At 66.6% G+C, this 16481-nt stretch overlaps 1 protein-coding gene across 2 annotated transcripts; it reads right to left on the bottom strand.

Annotated features, from left to right (window-relative positions):
• Positions 1–83: 83 nt before the first annotated feature.
• WNK4 (WNK lysine deficient protein kinase 4) lies at positions 84–14195 on the bottom strand. 2 transcript variants are annotated; one of them, XM_075036619.1, is made up of 20 exons: positions 13631–14195; positions 7461–7633; positions 6708–6928; positions 6445–6602; positions 5685–5773; positions 5388–5607; positions 4980–5310; positions 4645–4775; positions 4507–4574; positions 4273–4414; positions 4083–4199; positions 3858–4013; positions 3475–3532; positions 3181–3333; positions 2419–3005; positions 2127–2223; positions 1581–2013; positions 1177–1379; positions 922–1019; positions 84–831 (listed from the first exon to the last, which is right to left on the bottom strand). In XM_075036619.1, the coding sequence occupies exons 1-20, from the start codon at positions 14093–14095 to the stop codon at positions 814–816; spliced, it is 3918 nt and encodes a 1305-aa protein (XP_074892720.1). In that variant the 5' UTR covers positions 14096–14195; the 3' UTR covers positions 84–813. The 2 variants fall into 2 exon arrangements, with proteins under 2 accessions (XP_074892720.1, XP_074892721.1); XM_075036620.1 differs by having other exon boundaries at positions 84–834; positions 13631–14194.
• Positions 14196–16481: the final 2286 nt, after the last annotated feature.

Genomic DNA, 16481 nt, shown 5'->3' with positions numbered 1-16481 from the left:
CTTACTCAGTTTGCACTCTTATCACGAGCCAACGGCAAGGACAGTGTCCACGAGTCTCGCCGGACAGACACAGACAGACCCCATTTGTATTTAATTCATATTTATGAAAACACTTTCCAGACATCAGTTTGTAACAAAGTGCACCCACTGCCATTGCTGGTGCACCAGCTCTATCGCCTTACAGGGCCGAGGGAAGCTTCTTCCTGCTCCGCAGCCAGGTCATTCTGGGCTGTGCAGAATGAGATGAGGGTGGCAGCGAGCAGGGCAGCCCCAGGGCAGTGGGCTCAGCCCCCTCGTGTGTTGTCTCACACAGGTAGCGGGGCTGGAGCAGCCCCAGGGCAGAGCTGGAGGACGGCATGGTGGCAGGGGTGGGGTTGTATCATGGCTGGGACACAGTGGGGGAAGGTGGTTCTGCTCAGGGCAGGGCGCTGGCGGGGCCTGGTTCTGCCTGCGCGAGTTCAGCTCAGAGTAAAGCCATGAAGGATGGCGGCGCCTTGCATGTGTCCTGCAGCTGGGGCCGGGCTTGAGCAAATGGGCTGGGAGCGGCAGGGAGGGGGCCAGGGAGCACAAGGAGGGAGGAGATGGGAGGACAAGTGTGGGACAGGCCTGCCCTCCCTCTGATACAGAGGCAGCAGGTATCCTGCCATGGGCGCATGGCCAAGGGGCACAGGGGCCAAGGCCAGGGCCAGGCACCCAGCTGGCTCAGCCCGAGGGTGCTGGCTGCCCCCAGGGCCGGCACTGTCCTCCCAGGAGGCACAGAGGCTCTCACCCACCCCTGGGGTAGCAGGCACTTGGTTGAGGTAGTTCATGAGGTCACTCCTGGCCAGCTGGCTACTGGGGAGAGAAGCAGTGGTGAGCCGGGCCCGTCGGGAGCGCCATGGGGCCACCAGCAGTGGGATCAGCCCTCCACCCCTTCCTTACCATCCGGCCAAAGTCATCAGCGAAGGTCACCCCCTTGCTCAGCCGCTGCTCCTGCGAGCCGGTGCTGCTGCCACTCAGCGAGTTACGGCGCATGATGCCTGCTGGGACAGACCAGCCCTGAGCAGGGGGGCACTGGCACGGGTGCAGACATGCACCCCTCGTGGGCCCGACCCCCAGCCGCAGGGGTCCCCGTCCCGCAGCCCCCGCTCAGCCTGCAGGGGCCCCGGAAGGGAGCTGGGGGACAGGGGCTGGCACCTGGGGGCTGCGCCAGCTCCAGGCGCTGCAGGCTGTTGCGGCGGGAGGGGTTGAAGCTGCCCTTGGAGAGGCGTCGCTGGCGGCTGGAGAGCATGGCAGCAGGGGAGACGATGCCCAGCGGCGGCTGCTTCCCCATCCGCAGGTACAGCTCCTCGATCTCCTTCTTCTGGGCACTCTGCAGCAGCTGCACCTCAGCCAGGTGCCTGGGGAGGAGATGGGGGCTGACAGCTGAGCCCTGCAAGCCCTGCGCCGCACTGCGCCAGGCCAAGCCAGGGCCTCCAGGGAGGGGCCATCATCCTCCCACCTGGGGAGGTTGGGAAGACCTGTCCCCTCCTGCAGCCCCTGCTCTGCCTCCCAGGTGCAGCCTACCACCCTGCTCCCCCTCGTGCCATGGGGCTGCTCACTTCTGGCGCAGGTTCTGCAGCTCCTCCCAGATCTCCTCATCCTCACTCTCCGTGTCATCGCTGCTCAGGTAGGACAAGCTGCGGGAATAGCTCAGCCACACCTGGCTCAGCACCGCCTGCGGCGCACTCTCTGCGCCCTCCTCCCCGGGGCCCTCCCGGTCGCTCTCTGCCAGCACCACCGTGCCCTCCTTGGCCAGTGCCTCCTCAGCCTCAGGGTCCTGGTCCGCTGTCACCAGTGCCGAGTCCGAGTCGCTGCTTGAGCTGCCACCTGTGTCAGGGGCTGCGGGTGGTGGGGAGCCGCTCAGCGCCGGCTCTGTGCCACACTGCTCACCCTCACTGGTGCCCTCGCTGCTGCCTGGCAGTGGGGAGGTCGTGTCTGGGTCCTTGGTTGGCGTCACCTGGAACCGTCCCAGGATCTGGGGCTTGGCTTCTGCTGGGGACAGAGGACAGTTGGTGGGATTCGGGGCCCATGGGCTAGCGGGGACATTGTGGTGCCCCAGCACAGACAGGGCCATGTGGCGCAGCCTTGGCTCTTCCCCACCTCACCTTCGTTGATGGGTGAGAGCCGGGCCTTGGGCATGCCAGGGGCTGGCGACTCCGAGACAATGAGCGAGTGGCTGGGCTTGGGGGAGCCAGGCTGCACCTGCAGGCACCCGAGCGCCGTCAGCTTCCCCGCCCTGGGTCCTCCCATGTCTCCTGCTCCCCCCACTGTTGCTCCCCATGCCACAGGGCTCCCTGTCCCATCCCAGGGCAGCATCTGCAGCAACAACCTAGCCCCCCCCAGTGCTGAGCCCCACCTCAAATGGCCCCAGGGAGCCCCTGTCACCCTCACACTCACCGCACTACCCTCTGGGCTCCCCGGCGTAGACGTGCTCAGTGATGGTAGGAGACTCCCTACAGCCTCGCTGCCTGCGGGGCATGGCGAGGCTGGTGCCGGGGGAGGGAATGGCATGGGCACCCCAGCAGTGGGGACATCAGCCCCCGCTGATTCCGGGGTCCCACCACGGGCCGGGGCTGACTTGGCCATGCTGGCAGGATCAGGGTAGACGAAGCGCGGGGGCCCCAGGACAAGGCTCTGTGGCCGTGGCAGCAGTGGGGGGTAGAGGTGCCCGCCTGAGCCAGCAATGGAGGAGATGGTGGGCAGCAGTGTGTGGGCCACGCTCATCACTGCTAGGGAGAAGACGTTGGCCAGGGACAAGAGGGGGGTGGTGGGGGACCAGGACGTGCTGGTCCCAGCTGGGCTCAGGGGGCTGCTGGGCCCACTGGGGACAGGGGATGTGGGGAGTGGCAGTGGGGACAGAAGGGCTTGGGGCAGGGCTGGTGGGACAGGCCCCCCCGGGGTGCTCGGGGGGGTCTGCAGGAATGCCGGTGAAGCCGTCAGCCAGGAGGGAGCCGTTGAGACGAGGGGCCAGGTCTGCATGGAGCCTGCAGAGAGAGGAGCACCAGGAGTGGCCCCAGGCCCTATGAGCCCCCTCCACCCCGTGCCCAGGCAGCTCCAAGCCCCACGCTGGCAAGGGACCGGTCAAGGCACAGCGGCTGCACGGGCTGCGGCCGGCAGCCCTGGTGGGATGGACATGCCTGGCCCCGCCAGGGCTGGTACCTGTGGGGGAGCCCATCAGCGTCGACTGCAGCTCATGCGCTGGGGCTGCCGGCAGCTCTGCGGGGCTGACAAGGTCGTTCTCCAACGGGGAGCTGCTCAGCAACGGCAGGATGGGGGACTGGACCGAAAGGCTGGGACTGGTGCAGCCCAGGTCTGTGGCACAGGGGTGACAGCCGATGTTCAGCTGAGGCAGGATGTGCTCCGCAGGACCCTCTGGGCTCAGCCAGGGCCATCACCCGCCCGGCACGGGGCTGGGGGGGGGCAGGAAGGGCCCGCACAGGGGCAGAGACGTACCACTGAGCGAGGACGAGGAGGAGATGGAACGCGAGAGCTCCAGCAGCTGCAGGTCCGCCTGCCAAGGGGGATGTGGCTGAGCCCAGCACCAAGGCAGAGACCCCAGAGAGGCTAAGCCAAGCCCCCGCTGGCCCCCACCCCAGCTCCACTGTGTGCAGGGACAGGATCCGGTGGCTCTGCTGGGCAAGGGGAGCACCACAACCCATCGCAGAAGTGGGCAAGTGACCCAGAGCTGCAGGCACAGAGCTGCTTCTGCCCAGGGCTGGAAGAATGTTGCACCCCAGTTCCCTCCCCACTGGACTCCCTGGGGCCAGGCAGCACCCCCAGCCGTGCTCAGCATCAGCAGCTTCCCCAGTGCTGGCAGGGCCAGGCTGGGCACTCACGGGGCTGCCCGCACCACGCTCAGCCTCAGGGCTCTCGGGCAGCTCAGTGGTGCTGCGCCCATCCTTGCGGAGCAGGGTCTCCACGCGGTGGATGATGTCCCGGATGCGGTGGATGAAGCCATCCCGCTCCGACTTGAGGATGAACTCGTTGTGGACCTGGAGGCGGAGGGACCGGTCAGTGCCCAGCACAGCCAGACAATCCCTCACCCCCTGCTCTGCACTCACCATGACGGCCGCGATTTCCTCCGGATTGTCCCCATCCAGGTCAAACTTGAAGGTCACCATCTTGTTGTTGTAGGTCTGCAGCTGGCACTCCACCACCCGGTCGTTCTTGTCAGAGATCTGCAAGCAGCAGGGCCAGCTTCAGCCTGGGAAGCGCGCACCCGCCCGCCCGCCTGGCACCCACGGCACTCACGTTGGTGATGCGCAGCCTGGACCGGGCTCGGCGCCGCAGCAGCTTCCCTGAAGCCCGCTTGGGCGGCAGCTTGGCGCTCCGCTCACCAGCCGAGAGCCCCTCGCAGCTGTCGCTCATGCCAGATGCCACGTCCGAGGCATAGCTGCGGGAAGCCCCAGCGCTGGAGCATCAGCGTGGCCGTTCCCAGCTGCTGTACTCCCTGTCTGCCCCCCACCCGGACCCCCACAGCCTTACCTGTCCACCGGGGAGGAGAAGCCGCTGGCTGGGGGCAGGCGCTCAGTGGGCAGCTGTACCGCGATGCTCTGTGGGGAGAGGATGGCATGAGCTGCTGCCACAGCTGCCCTGACCCCCGGCCCGCGGGGCCCCACTCACCGTGGGGAAGCAGCGTACGGGGCGGGTGGGTGGCGGGCTGGCAGGGTCCCCCACCGAGAAGCTGTGATGGGCCAGGTCCGGGGAGTCCAGGAAGCCAGAAGAGCTCAGGTAGCCGTCCGTCTCGCAGTCAGCTGTGGAGGAGCGCTCACGTGAGCGTGGCCAGAGCGAGCCCCCCTCCCTGGTTTGCGCCCTTGGGAAATGGCTGTGGGACTGGGTGCACGGCACAGCCGGAGGTGGGGAGGGACCCGCTTCCTGCCCCAGCTCACCCCACCGTCCCCCCCGTTGTCCCCACACCCCAGTTCACCCTGCTGTCCCCCTGCCTGGTGCCTACGCACAGGTGGCTGAGGAGTAGCTGGTGTGCCGGTAGGCAAAGTGCTGGTGCTGGTCAGCCTCGGGCTCCTCGGGCTCCGGGGGGAAGGTGCTGCTGAAGACAGAGTCCCCGGAGCCGGGGGTGGCTGGGGCAGGCACAGGGACGCCAGGCGGCAGTGGGGACTTGAGCTCCTCCAGCAGCCGCAGGACAGCCGGCGGCTGCTCTGGCTCTGCAGGCGATGGCATGTCCTGGGCACGCTTCAGCTTCTCCCGCTTGCGCTTGATGGCGACCACGCGGTCCCGCACTGCCTTGGCCACCAGCTTGTAGTCAGCCTCGCAGACGAAGCCCAGGACCACCTGCACGGGAGAGGGCTCATTGAGTCAGGGCGCAGAGACCCCCGTGGTGCCCAGGGTCCCTCCATCCCTGTACCCACCATCTCCTGGGCCACCTCCTCCGCCACATCCTTGTAGAGCTCGAAGAGGAACTCGATGGCGTTGTTGTCTTTGTACTTGCCATGCAGCTTCTTCGTGTCGTCCATGCGCAGCCAGAGCTTGAGTCCAGACTTGATGCCATCGTCCTCCTCAGCCAGTTCCACGTGCACCCCCGTGTCCTCCTGGAAGAAGGAGTGCTCCAGCAGGTCCTGGATGGTGTACCTGTGGGGAGCACAGCTCAGTGTGGGGCTGGGAGCCGGGGGGGGGCTCTGCCACCCAAGCCCCGGCTCACCCCCCACCTCTCGTTCTTGTCCATGCGGATGCAGCCCTCGATGATCTCCTTCAGCTCTGGCACCTTCACCTTGTAGAAGCTGCTGGGCTTCAGGCCCTGGGGGCGATGGGCGTCAGTGCCTCCTGTGCCAGACCCTGCCACAGCGCCGGGTTTCCAGGGCCTGGGGCTGAACCCAGGCTCTGCGGGGCCGTGGTGCTGCTGGATGCTCCCCAGGCAGCCGCAGCCCCGCAGTCCCCGGTGCCCCCAAGCACAGCCGCACTGGCAGCGGGGGACGTGTGGGGACAGGGCTCCCAGCCCGGGGCCCCACCGGCCCAGCAGTGGCTCCCGCAGCCGGGCCACGTGCGCCTGCACGGGCGACCGGGGCCAGGACGCCCCGCGGCTCCAAGTTTCCACCCCAGCAGGCAGGAGCAGGCAGGAACCAGCCAGGACCAGCTGGGGCAGCCATGGTGCCCCAGGCAGGGGGTGCCCAAGCAGACCCGCTCCTGTTCCACCTCATTAATGTGCTGGCAGCGCCTGGCGCGGGGCAAGGGACACGGGGTCTGGCCAAGCCACAGTCCCCCCGCCCCCCACGGGCCCCAGCACAGCACCCTCTCACCGCCCAGACTATTTTTAGCTGCTTGCACAACCTGCACGGTGACACATTTCAGGGAGCAGCGAGGCACGACAGCTCCATCTGACTGCCCCCCCCCGGTCCCCTCACGCCAGCTCCCGTGCCCACGGCACCAGCCAGCAGCATCGCCCCCAGCCAGGGGGCTGAGGCCGCTCACCGAGGTGACCTTGCGGTAGATCTGGGCGGCGTTCTGGCACTCGGAGTAGGGGTACTCCGAGGTGGCCATCTCCAGCATGCACATCCCGAAGGCGTAGACGTCCACCGCCTCGTCATACTTCTCCTCGTACATCTCTGGCGCCATGAACTCGGGGGTGCCTGGAGGCGGCAGCGGGGCTCAGCACCCCTGGGGAGCCAACCCACCCGCAGCCCCCGCAGGGCAGCCGCAAGCCCGGCCCCGCTGGTGCCGCGCCAGTACCCCACCTATGACACTCTTGGCGAAGGAGGCTCGCTTGAGCGTGGCGAGGCCCAGGTCCCCGATCTTGACCGAGCCGGTGGGGCCCGTGATGAAGATGTTGTCGCACTTGAGGTCGCGGTGGATGATGGGGGGGGAGCGGGTGTGCAGGAAATGCAGCCCCTTGAGGATCTGCCGGCTCCAGCGCTGCAGCACCTTCAGCTTCATCTCCTTGAACCGCTTCAGATAGCTGCCAGGAGACCCACGGGGCTCGGACCCATGGGGCTCAGCCCTCTGCTCCAGCCCCGGCCCCGGCCCCAGCCCACCCGCCTCCCGCTGCCATGCCAAGCCCGTACGGACGCAGGTGCCCGTGCAGGGTGAGCGGCAAAGAGCGTCTTGGAGTCAGGGGCTCCCAGTCCCCTCCCCGGCTGGGCTCTGCAGAGGCAGCACAGAAAATGCAGCCCAGGAGGAGCCGAGCTCCCTGAGCCACCAGTGCTGCCACCCCACATGGCACGAGGGCGCCTGGGCCACACTGTCCCCATGCGGGACAGTGCCAGTGAAGCTCCTGGGTCTCCAAACATCCAGCAGCAACCCCTGATTTCTGTCTCCAGCTCCCAGCCCTGCCCTGTCATCTGCCCAGATCCCACCACAGCCTGTCATCCCCACCCGAATGCCCACGTCAAGTGCCCAGCCGGGGGGTGCCAGCCTGTCCCTCGCCTCCCTGTCACCGCAGAGACCCCGTCCCCTCCTCTGCACACCCCAACCTGGCAGACCCTGCTCACGTTTTCAGGGTGCCAGACGTCATGAGCTCTGTGACGAGCACGATGCAGATCTGGCCTTTGATGGACGACTTCCAGGAGTCATAGAAGCGGACTATGTTGGGATGCTGCAGCCCCTTCAGCATCTCCACCTCCTCGCTGAACCGCTGCCGCTCTGTCTTCGACAGCTTCCGCGTCTGCAGGAGCCGGTGGGGAGGTGAGGGGGACACGCAGGGTCCACAGCGAGCACAGGGGGATGCCCTGGCTTACAAGAGACCCTCATGTCCTCGTCCCCACTCCCTATGTATGAGGCAGTGGGGGCTGCTGTGGCCCCAGTGCAGAGCCAGGGTCAGACCTGCTTTCTCCCACCACAGGGGCTCATGCGGGGCTGGGGCTGTCCCAGACCATGGTCTCACCCCACCTGGCCATTCCCCACACCCTGGTCCTCCACAGCACTGCTCTGGATGGAGCCACTCTCCCCTGGTTTGGGGAGGGATGGCCAAAGTCTCCCATGACAGCTGGTGCATCAAGAAGCCCATGTTGCTTCCCTGCCATGAAAGCTGCCCTGTGCCAGGGCTGCCTGTCCCCGCTCCCATTGCTCTTAGCCCCCAGCTGGTGCCCACCACCCCACTGCAGGACAGGGAGCCCCAGCCTGCAGCCACTCAGCGGAGAGGACACGGGGGGGCTCTGCAATGGCTGCTGCCCACCGTGCAGACCTGTCAGCCGTGGCCCCTCTGCCCCCCAGGACAGCCCTGCCCCCCCACCGGGGCACCACCGGCTCCCAGCACCGGGCACCGGCATGGCAGGGTGCCGGGCCAGCCTCAATGAGGCCTTTGTTGGGGAAAGCAGGCGGGGGAGGCTCCAGCCCAGGTTTTTCCATGTTCCTCCTGCTCGAGTTAATTAAAGTGGAAACCAAAGCCGAGCACTGACACAGGCACTGAGCAGAGCTGGAGCCAGCGGGGCGGACACGGACCCCTCGTCCTGGAGGGACACAGCCCCGAAGTGCAGGAAGGGGGGAGCCGGCCGGCCAGACCAAGAGGGAGCCGGATCCTGCCCCGAGCCCGGGCAACTGTGAGCGCTGAGCCCCGGGCAGGAGCAGGAGCAGAGCAGTGACAACTCCACCACAGCCTGGGATCCCAAAGGGCCCAGCCACTGCAGAGCCTGGGGGCCTCCCAGCCGGGACCCCCGTCCAGCCCACGCTCACGGAGTGGAGGAAACCTGAGCTGCTGCAGAGCCACTGTGCTGCCAGAGCCCTGCTCAGCTCCTTGGCCTGCGGCCGCCATCCATCAGCTCGGGCAGCTTTCGTAATATTTTCATTGCATCACAGCCGGCCCCACGGCCAGGCTGGAGCCGCTCCATAATCCCCTCTGCTTTTAACACACGCTCAGGGACCCGGCTCAGCCCAGATGAGAACCTGAGCCCTGCTGCAGCGGGATGAATGGGATCTTTCATACCCAAGGAGGAAAACAGCTACCAAAGCCCCTGTGCAGCCCAGCAGCACACCGGCTGCCCTGCCCAGCGCCACAGCTGCCCTCGGACCTCCTGGTCCCCCACTACCCACCGAGGAGCCTGGAGGCTTCACAGCATCCCACAAACCTGCAAGGGCACGGGGAAGCCGACACAGGCTACGAACACGGGCAGAGAGGGAGTCATGGGTGGCCACGGCTCTCCCAGCTCAGCGAGAGGAGACCCCACTTGGAGCAGTTGTGCCAGCGCAGCTCCCGCCGTGCCACCCCCAGCCCCAGGCAGGACCCCTGGCACGAGGCCACCTCTCCCAGGGCGCCTGGAGCAAGGCCTGGGGGAGCCAAGCTCATCCCCCGAGCCTGTGCCAGGACTGCTGGGCTCGCCCGGCACCATTCCTCCCACACGACCAAAGCGGTGGCTGGTCCCAGGTCCAGGCGTCCTGAAGCTCTCCCCACTGAGCACCGGCAGCGGGAAGCAGAGCCCAGCCCGACCAGAGGAGCTGCTCAGCCTGGGACTGGGCACCAGCGAGGGGAGGGCAGGGCAGGCAGGACTGCCAGAAGAGCCCCGTCACCCCGCACAGCATGCGGGGACAGCGTGTCCTCTCCTAGCAGCACCTCGCGCAGGGCAGAGGAGGACGCTGGGGATGGCAGCGCGGGGCTGGGTAAGAAGCTGGGTGGCAGCGGTCCAGCCCCATCCCATGAGCCAGGAGCTGGCTGCTGGGGAGCCCAGCATGGCCAACGGCAGGAGCCGAGGCCAGCGTGGGAGGAGGTAGGGCCAGGCTCGGTGGCAGAGGACAACTCTCGCCTCTGCGGCAGGAGGCTCTCCCCAGTGCAAGGAAGCACCAGTGCTCGGCGGAGAGTCCGCAGCCCTCACGGGGCTCTTCCACTCCTGCAGCCCTCGCAGGACCCTGGCTCTGCGATACCCCAGGCAGGGGGTCCCAGCGGCCAGCAAAAGCCCCATTGTGCGGCACTGAGACTCATGCCCGGAAAGGGGGACACGCGCACTGGAGGGACATTCATAGTGATGCCAGGGCATGGAGCACGTGCTGGAGACCACCCAGCACCCTCCCTCTGGCCACAGCCACAGCACCTCCAGCTGCAGGAGGCCCCAAGCCCAACAACCCCCAGCAGAGGAGCCAGCACTACGGCAGCAGCGAGTGCCTGTGCCCCGCTGCTCCTCCCCGCAGGTCTGCCCCCCCACTGCTTGGCAAGTGGCGACCTTGTCCATGCTCCCAGGCACACAAGCATGCATACGCTCAAGTTCCCAAGCCTGCAGGACCCCCATCGAGCAAATCCTCCCAGTCTCCTCTGTTTGTCTCCCAGACAGGCACAGCTCCCGTCCCTGTGGAGGGCAGAGTCCCGGGTGCTGCCCCAGGGCCTCGCCAGGCTCAGTGGAGGCTAAATTCCCAGCCACAGTGCAGGCAGGATGGGCTGGGCATGCGATGGACAGGATTTTGAGAAGATGCAGGAATTTTGGAAGAAAGATGTCCTGCAGGCCCTGGGGCAGCCAGCCGAGGTTACCTGCCCGACCTGGGCATGGGAGTTGGGGGAGGCATGGCAGCGCCCACCGCCCAGGCTGCTTTCGCCTGCAGGGAGCCTGAGGGGACCCACAGGAAAACCGCTCACGGCCAGGTATTTACAGCTCAATCCTGCTCTGGGCCTCTGGTTTCCTCCCTGCTTCCTCCTTCCCTGCTGCCCGCAGCACCTATCAACAGAAATAGTCCCCAGTCTAAAGCTGGAAAGCACAAACAGGTCACAACAGAGCTGCGGGACGTGGGCAGGAGGCAAAGACAGACACTGTGTTCAGGACTGGGGGGACTGGGACAGGCAGGTTCCCAGAGGGGTCCCACAGGAAGGCAGGGGACAGGCAAAAACGGTCTCCAGGTTGCCAGGCACTGGGGAGGGAAGGGCAGGGCAAGGACGGCATGGAGAGCTGGGATTTGGGACTGGGAGCCATCACAGCAGCTGGACAAGGCTCTCTGGACCGGAACAGGTCAGGGCTGAGGTTAGGTATTCATTTAGAGTTGAAAGGCAATAGAAGGAGAACTGTGAAAGACACAGGACAAAGCTATTTTTAAAAGGGCAGAACCACAACCATTTTTATTTGCGGTTCCAAATCCCGTATTTGTGTCACAGTGTCTGATTCTTTGCATGATTGCTGAAAAAACCCAAACTTTTTAAAGTCTGCTTCTGTGCTCTCAGCCCCTCGTGGGACGTGGATTTTGGGACAAGAGACACTGGATAAAGAGCAGTCAGTGGGACGCAGCTGAATACTGGGTGGGGATGGGAGAGGGCTGGGGGGAGGGATAGCGAGCAGGGCAGGCATCGGGGCTGCGCAGGACTGGAGTGGGGCCAGGGCTGCCCGTGCCATCCGGCCCTCGAGGGGCTCTCAGCTACAACCAGGCTGTGCTCCTCTAGGAGGGTGATGGTGGGCAGCAGAGGGGAGCCAGGTCTGCCAGACACCGTGGGATGCTCATGGGATGGTCCCCAGCAGGAGCTCAGCCTCTCCACAATGTCCCCCGCCAGCTCCCGTGGGCCAAGTGAGTGGCTCCCGCAGCTCCAGCCCACACGGGCCTGGCAGGCTCGCAGGGCGGGCAGCGGGGCCGGAATGTGCCAGCTGGACTCGGGGCACAGGAGCATTTTTCTTCCCAACTCCCTTTCCTCCACCTGGGACGGTGCCGCCTTGTTCCCCCAGCAGCCACCTTGCAGGACACCAGCGCTGCCCGCACGCAGCCGCAGGCACGCCCTGCCTGCACCACTGCCGGACCAGGGCCAGCTCTTTGCCAGAGCCCCATGTGCACACAGACCCTGCCCTGGGCTGCGGGACGGGTGCTGGGGGCTGCATCCAGCCCCAGCGGACACACGGGAGCCGCTCTGACAGCAGGGTGGGGACCGGGGTCCTGCAGAACAGCGCAGCCCAGCCGCGGGGACGAGCAGGAGGGCAGGGAGCGAACTGTGCTGCCAGCCCTGCCACACATGCCGGCTGCCAGCACAGGGGAGCCGGGGCACATCTGTGATGAGGGGTTGAGGCCTGGAGGGAGGGACGTGGAGCCAGCCAGGCGGGAAGCACCAGGCATGGCTGACTCATCCAGAGAAGGTCCTGGGCTCACCAAGGAGAGCCCTTCCCTGCCAGCCACAGACCGGCGCTTCCCCCACCGCCCAAAAGGGACACAGGACCCAAACAGATCTCAGGAGCGTTCAGACGGAGCCACAGGGCCACACAAGGGAGGAAGCCCTGAGCCGGTTCTCGGCAGCCAGCTGAAGCAATTGTGCAATCCACGAAGGCAGGCGGAGGCCCAAGACCTCACCTTCCTTGCTAAGAGGCCACAGTCAGCCTCTCCAGAAATCACCCACCGCTATCTCAGGATCTCTTCTTGCACTACTGGGCTGCAGCCACTCCAAGGACCCAGCCCAGGCAGCCGCCTGCAGCTGCACCAAGGTTTTAGGAACAAGACAACAAACTCGCAAGACACGTTTTTCTGTGTAAACAAGGACTTGGACCTTCCAGCCCAGCAGCCACCCCAGGGTGAGGAGCCTGTTGGAGACTATGGACTTTGCTGAAGCCCCTCCCCAGGGGCTCCAAGGAGAAAAGGGTGCCCCATAGCACGGCTCTCCCTCTGCACTTCCCTGGACACGATCAGGCCCATCAAAAGCAACAAGCGGGAGAAGGTGTTGCAGAGGCAACACCTTCACCACTGCCCTCAGCGTCCCGCTGTTAGTGTCCTGCTGCGGGCAGCGAAGGGGATGGAGAGTGGGGCAACAGAGAGGAGATAGGGATGCTCAGAGACCTGGAAAACCACAGGTCCAGGCACTCCCAGCAGAGAGCCCGTGGCAGCATCACAGAAACCACACACAGGTGCCCACAGACACCACTTCAGCCAAGGTCAAGTGGCCAAAGCGCACCAAGGTCGCACCGTACCCTGCTCCCAACTGACGCCCAGCCCCAGGCTCACCACAGGCACGTGCTCCAGAGCACGCTGAGGGCTATCGGAGCAAACCTCAGAGCCGGCTCCAGTGCTGGCACAGGCACACATGCAGAGGCCGGCACCAGAGAGGGCACCGCTGCCCTCGCCGCCCTTCAAAGGGAGCGCTGCAAGCTGGTGGGCACTGAAAGGGCAGCGGGGTGCTCAGCCCCGCAGCTGGTCCTGGATCCACCTGTAAGCCCCCAGAGCAGGGACTGGCACCCACAGCGTGGGCGTCCCGGTGTGCTCCGAAGCGCAGGCAGTGAGAAGGCAAATTGAAAACAGCACGTGATGGGCAGGCGGGCCGGGAGCAGCAGCGTTAAGCCGGAGCCTGGGCCCGGGCCAAGAGCCCCGCGCAGCACCGAGGCACCGGCAGAGACGGGCGCAGCGCGGGGAGACCGAGACCGAGCCCGGCGGCCGGTGCCCGGCCCTGCTCTGCCGCTGCAGCCCGACTGCAGAAGGGGACCGACGTGCCTGGCAGAAACGGGGGATCGCGGGACCCTGCCCTCTCTGGGACGGGCTCCAGCCCCGGGGAGATGCCCCGAGGCTCCCGCACGGCAGCGGCGGGCAGAGGGGCTCCGGGCCGGAGGGGTGTGGGGGGCGGGAGGGCTGCCCACGCCAGGGGAACGGGACGGAGAAGGGTCCAGCTGCCCCTGCCGGCACCCCCTCCCCCGGGGCGGGGGTCTGCGGGAACCGGCAGGGCGCGGGCAGGGGCAGAGGCGCGGCCGCCCGCCCGCCCCCGGCAACGCGGCCCCGCGGGCGGCCGTACCTGCAGCTCGCACCAGGCCACCTCCACGGTGGTCTCCGTGTCCAGCCCCTTGTAGACGGTCTTGAAGGAGCCGCGGCCGATCTCGATGTCGAACTTGAGGAACCGGCCGTCGGGGGAGGTGGCGACCGCGCGCGTCTCCACCTCCTCGCTCTCCGTCTCCTCCGGCTCCCGGTGCCCCGCGGCGCCCGGCGGCGGCGGCGGCGACCCCCCGCGCCCCCCGCCCGGCGCCGGGTAGCCCAGCAGCTCCAGCTCGGCCGAGCTCCGCCGGTTGAAGCGGGAGGAGGCGCGGCGGGAGTCGCGCCCCGAGGGCCGCCGGCCGCGGCTGCGGTGGGGGGCCCGCGCGGGGAGCCCCGGCCCCGGCTCCGGCTCCGGCTCCGGCTCCGGCCCCGGCGCGGAGCCGCCGGCCGCCTGCTCCGCCTCGGGCTGGGACATGGCTCCGGCGGCGGCGGGCTCGGCCGCCGGCATCGGCTCGGCCCGGCCCGGGGCGGCCGCTCCCGCGGAGCTTCGCACCTGGTGCCGCCGCGGCCCCGCAGCCAGGAGCGACCGCCGGGCACGGGCACGGGCACCGGCCCCGGCACCGGCCCCGCCGCGGCTCCGCCCGGCGGCACCTCCCCCGCCCCGCCCGGGCCCGCCCCCGAGCGGCCGCCGCCCCCCGCCTGCGCTGCGCCACCGGCGCCACCGGCCCCGCCGCCGGGCACGGGCACCGGCACCGGCACCGGGACGGGCACCCAGACACGGGCTGCGCGCAGCGGGCGGAGCGCTCCGCACCCTGGCACCGGGCACGGCGGCCCCGCCGCCCCGGCTCGGCCAGCGGGGACGGTGGGCATCCCCCCCGCCCCGTCCTCCCCGCGGGGCCCTGGCCGGGGCGAGGCAGCCTAAGTGGAGCCGTAGGAAAGCGCCTGGTTCAGACAATTCCTCGGCGGTTCTGGCGCGGGGTTCCGGAGCGGCGTGTCCAGGAGAAGCCCCGTCCCGCTCCCCGGGCTGCGGGACCAGCCCCCGCGCTGCCTGCGCCGTCCCAGGCAGCCGTTCCTCTCGGGTTTACTGCGGTCCGAAATCCTCAGACGAGGGTCACGCCAATAGGAAGGATACGAACGTGTGTGTCAGTCCCGCGGGAGCCAAAAGCCCGGACAAGAGCTTGTTGTCTCTCTGGGTTAAACGAGGAGGTTGTTCTCCCCGGTGAGGCTGTTTACACAAAACACAAAGCAATTGAGGCCGGCGCTAATTTCTGTTCCCTAAGGTCAGGTTGTTTCTACTCAGCGATACCGGAAACATGAAGGAGGGGATCAACACGGGACCACAGCCACGTCCTACTCAAACGCTAACCTGGCGCACACAGGGTGACGCCGGGTGATCCGGGGCTGCTGGAGACACAGTACAGCTGCAGGCCACGTCTCGCACAGCTGCAGCCCCACAAATCCCCATCCGGCGGGAGAAACATTTAACGAAATGTCGTTCCTACAGAAGCTTCGGCTAGGCTGAGTGTCACAGTGCTGCTCTCCCGCGCAGGCAGGCTCTGCTCCCTCCGCGTGACCCCACTCGTCCAGCCCTGCTCTCCAGCTCACCGGAGGAGCCAGGTACCACGTCCCCAGGAAGGGGTTTGACCGCTGTCTCCCTGCCGAGAGCCGCTCGCCTGCAGCACAGGCGGGTGAGCAGAGAGCAGTGACTGCATCCTCACCCAGCACTGTGCTCCTTGGAGTGTGCATGGGGCACGGTCCCGGGGGAAAAACCACCGCCAGCTGAAAGACGTGTGTTCAGCGCTGACCCCCCCCACAGGACTCTGCCTACTGTCTGCGGGAGAGGTGGCCCCTCGGCCAGAGCACTGGGCACCCATCGCTGCCAGAGGCATAAGGCCGGGGCGGATGGGCTGATGGGTGCAGTGCTTGCGCTGGCCCTGGCCTGGGAAACTCTCATGTTGTAAGATGTGACACGGTTTGACTCAGCTCTGCCAAACAATGCATTTTGTTCAGATGAACCCTGCTCCAGACCTGCTGAGAACCTGCCCGCTTCTCACTGGCTCCATTGCCCGGAAGGGGTGCACTCCCGCTGCCCTCACAGCTGCCTCCGACACTGCATCTCTCGGGCTTTCCTGGTCCTGTTGAACTCTCTTCTCGAGCACCTCGCAGGCTGCACAAAGTAAGGAGCCCACGCAGGAGCCAGGTGATCTCTGTCCCAGCCCGGGAGGGCAGGAGAAGGTGTGCAAAGAGCCATCTGTCAGGCCCCTTCAGCCTCTGCCTCTCCTCTGGAGCCCATCACAGGACAAGAGACTGTGGCTTTTACTCATGTAACATGCGTCAGGTTTAAAAACCTCCCTTCTTAAAAAATAATTGATTTTATTTTTATCCTGTCCTGACTACAGCTTCCAGCAGAGATGGAGATTTCAGTCCTTCCCAGCTGAAAATCCCCAGCCTGATCCACAGGACAGGCTGCGCCACATCTTGTTCTGCAGCTGCCGAACCAGAGGCAAATCTGGCAGCTCAGGCAGCAGTGGGGCCTGCTGGAGGATCGATCCCAGCACCGGCCAGCACACGCTGATGGCTTCCTAAATTAAACAGGACAGCAGATTTGTCCTCGGGGAGAAAGAGTGCCAGGTGGGGTGGGAGCTCCCACCGCCCCACGACAGGCATGTGCTCCAAGCATGTCCAGCTCAGCTGTCCCCAGCCTGGGGAGCCCAAAGACAGAAAACCAGTCCCAGCTCCTTGCTCCCTCCGCACAGCATGGAGCAGGGTGGCCACAGGACAGACCTGGCACGTCCACGACAGGAGCCCAAGGGTGGCCAGCCCCGAGCTGGGCAGGGAGAATGAACCGGTGCAGCTTCGAGCAGCGGCATGGCTCCCGGCCATGGCCAGCCGAA

Source organism: Buteo buteo, chromosome 9 (genome assembly GCF_964188355.1).
Source record: "Buteo buteo chromosome 9, bButBut1.hap1.1, whole genome shotgun sequence".
NCBI classification, from domain to species: Eukaryota; Metazoa; Chordata; class Aves; order Accipitriformes; family Accipitridae; genus Buteo; species Buteo buteo.
The sequence above is the reverse complement of the archived record's forward strand: the minus strand, read 5'-3'. Positions and strand labels throughout refer to the sequence as shown.

Coding starts and splice junctions, on each gene's coding strand:
- WNK4 (XM_075036619.1), bottom strand. CDS start 14,095: ATGCCGGCGGCCGAGCCCGCCGCCGCCGGAGCCATGTCCCAGCCCGAG. Junction 4,776..4,979: donor CAGCTACTCCTCAGCCACCT/GTGCGTAGGCAC, acceptor GCTCCTCCACAG/CTGACTGCGAGACGGACGGC. Junction 1,020..1,176: donor GGAGCTGGCGCAGCCCCCAG/GTGCCAGCCCCT, acceptor CTGTCCCAGCAG/GCATCATGCGCCGTAACTCG.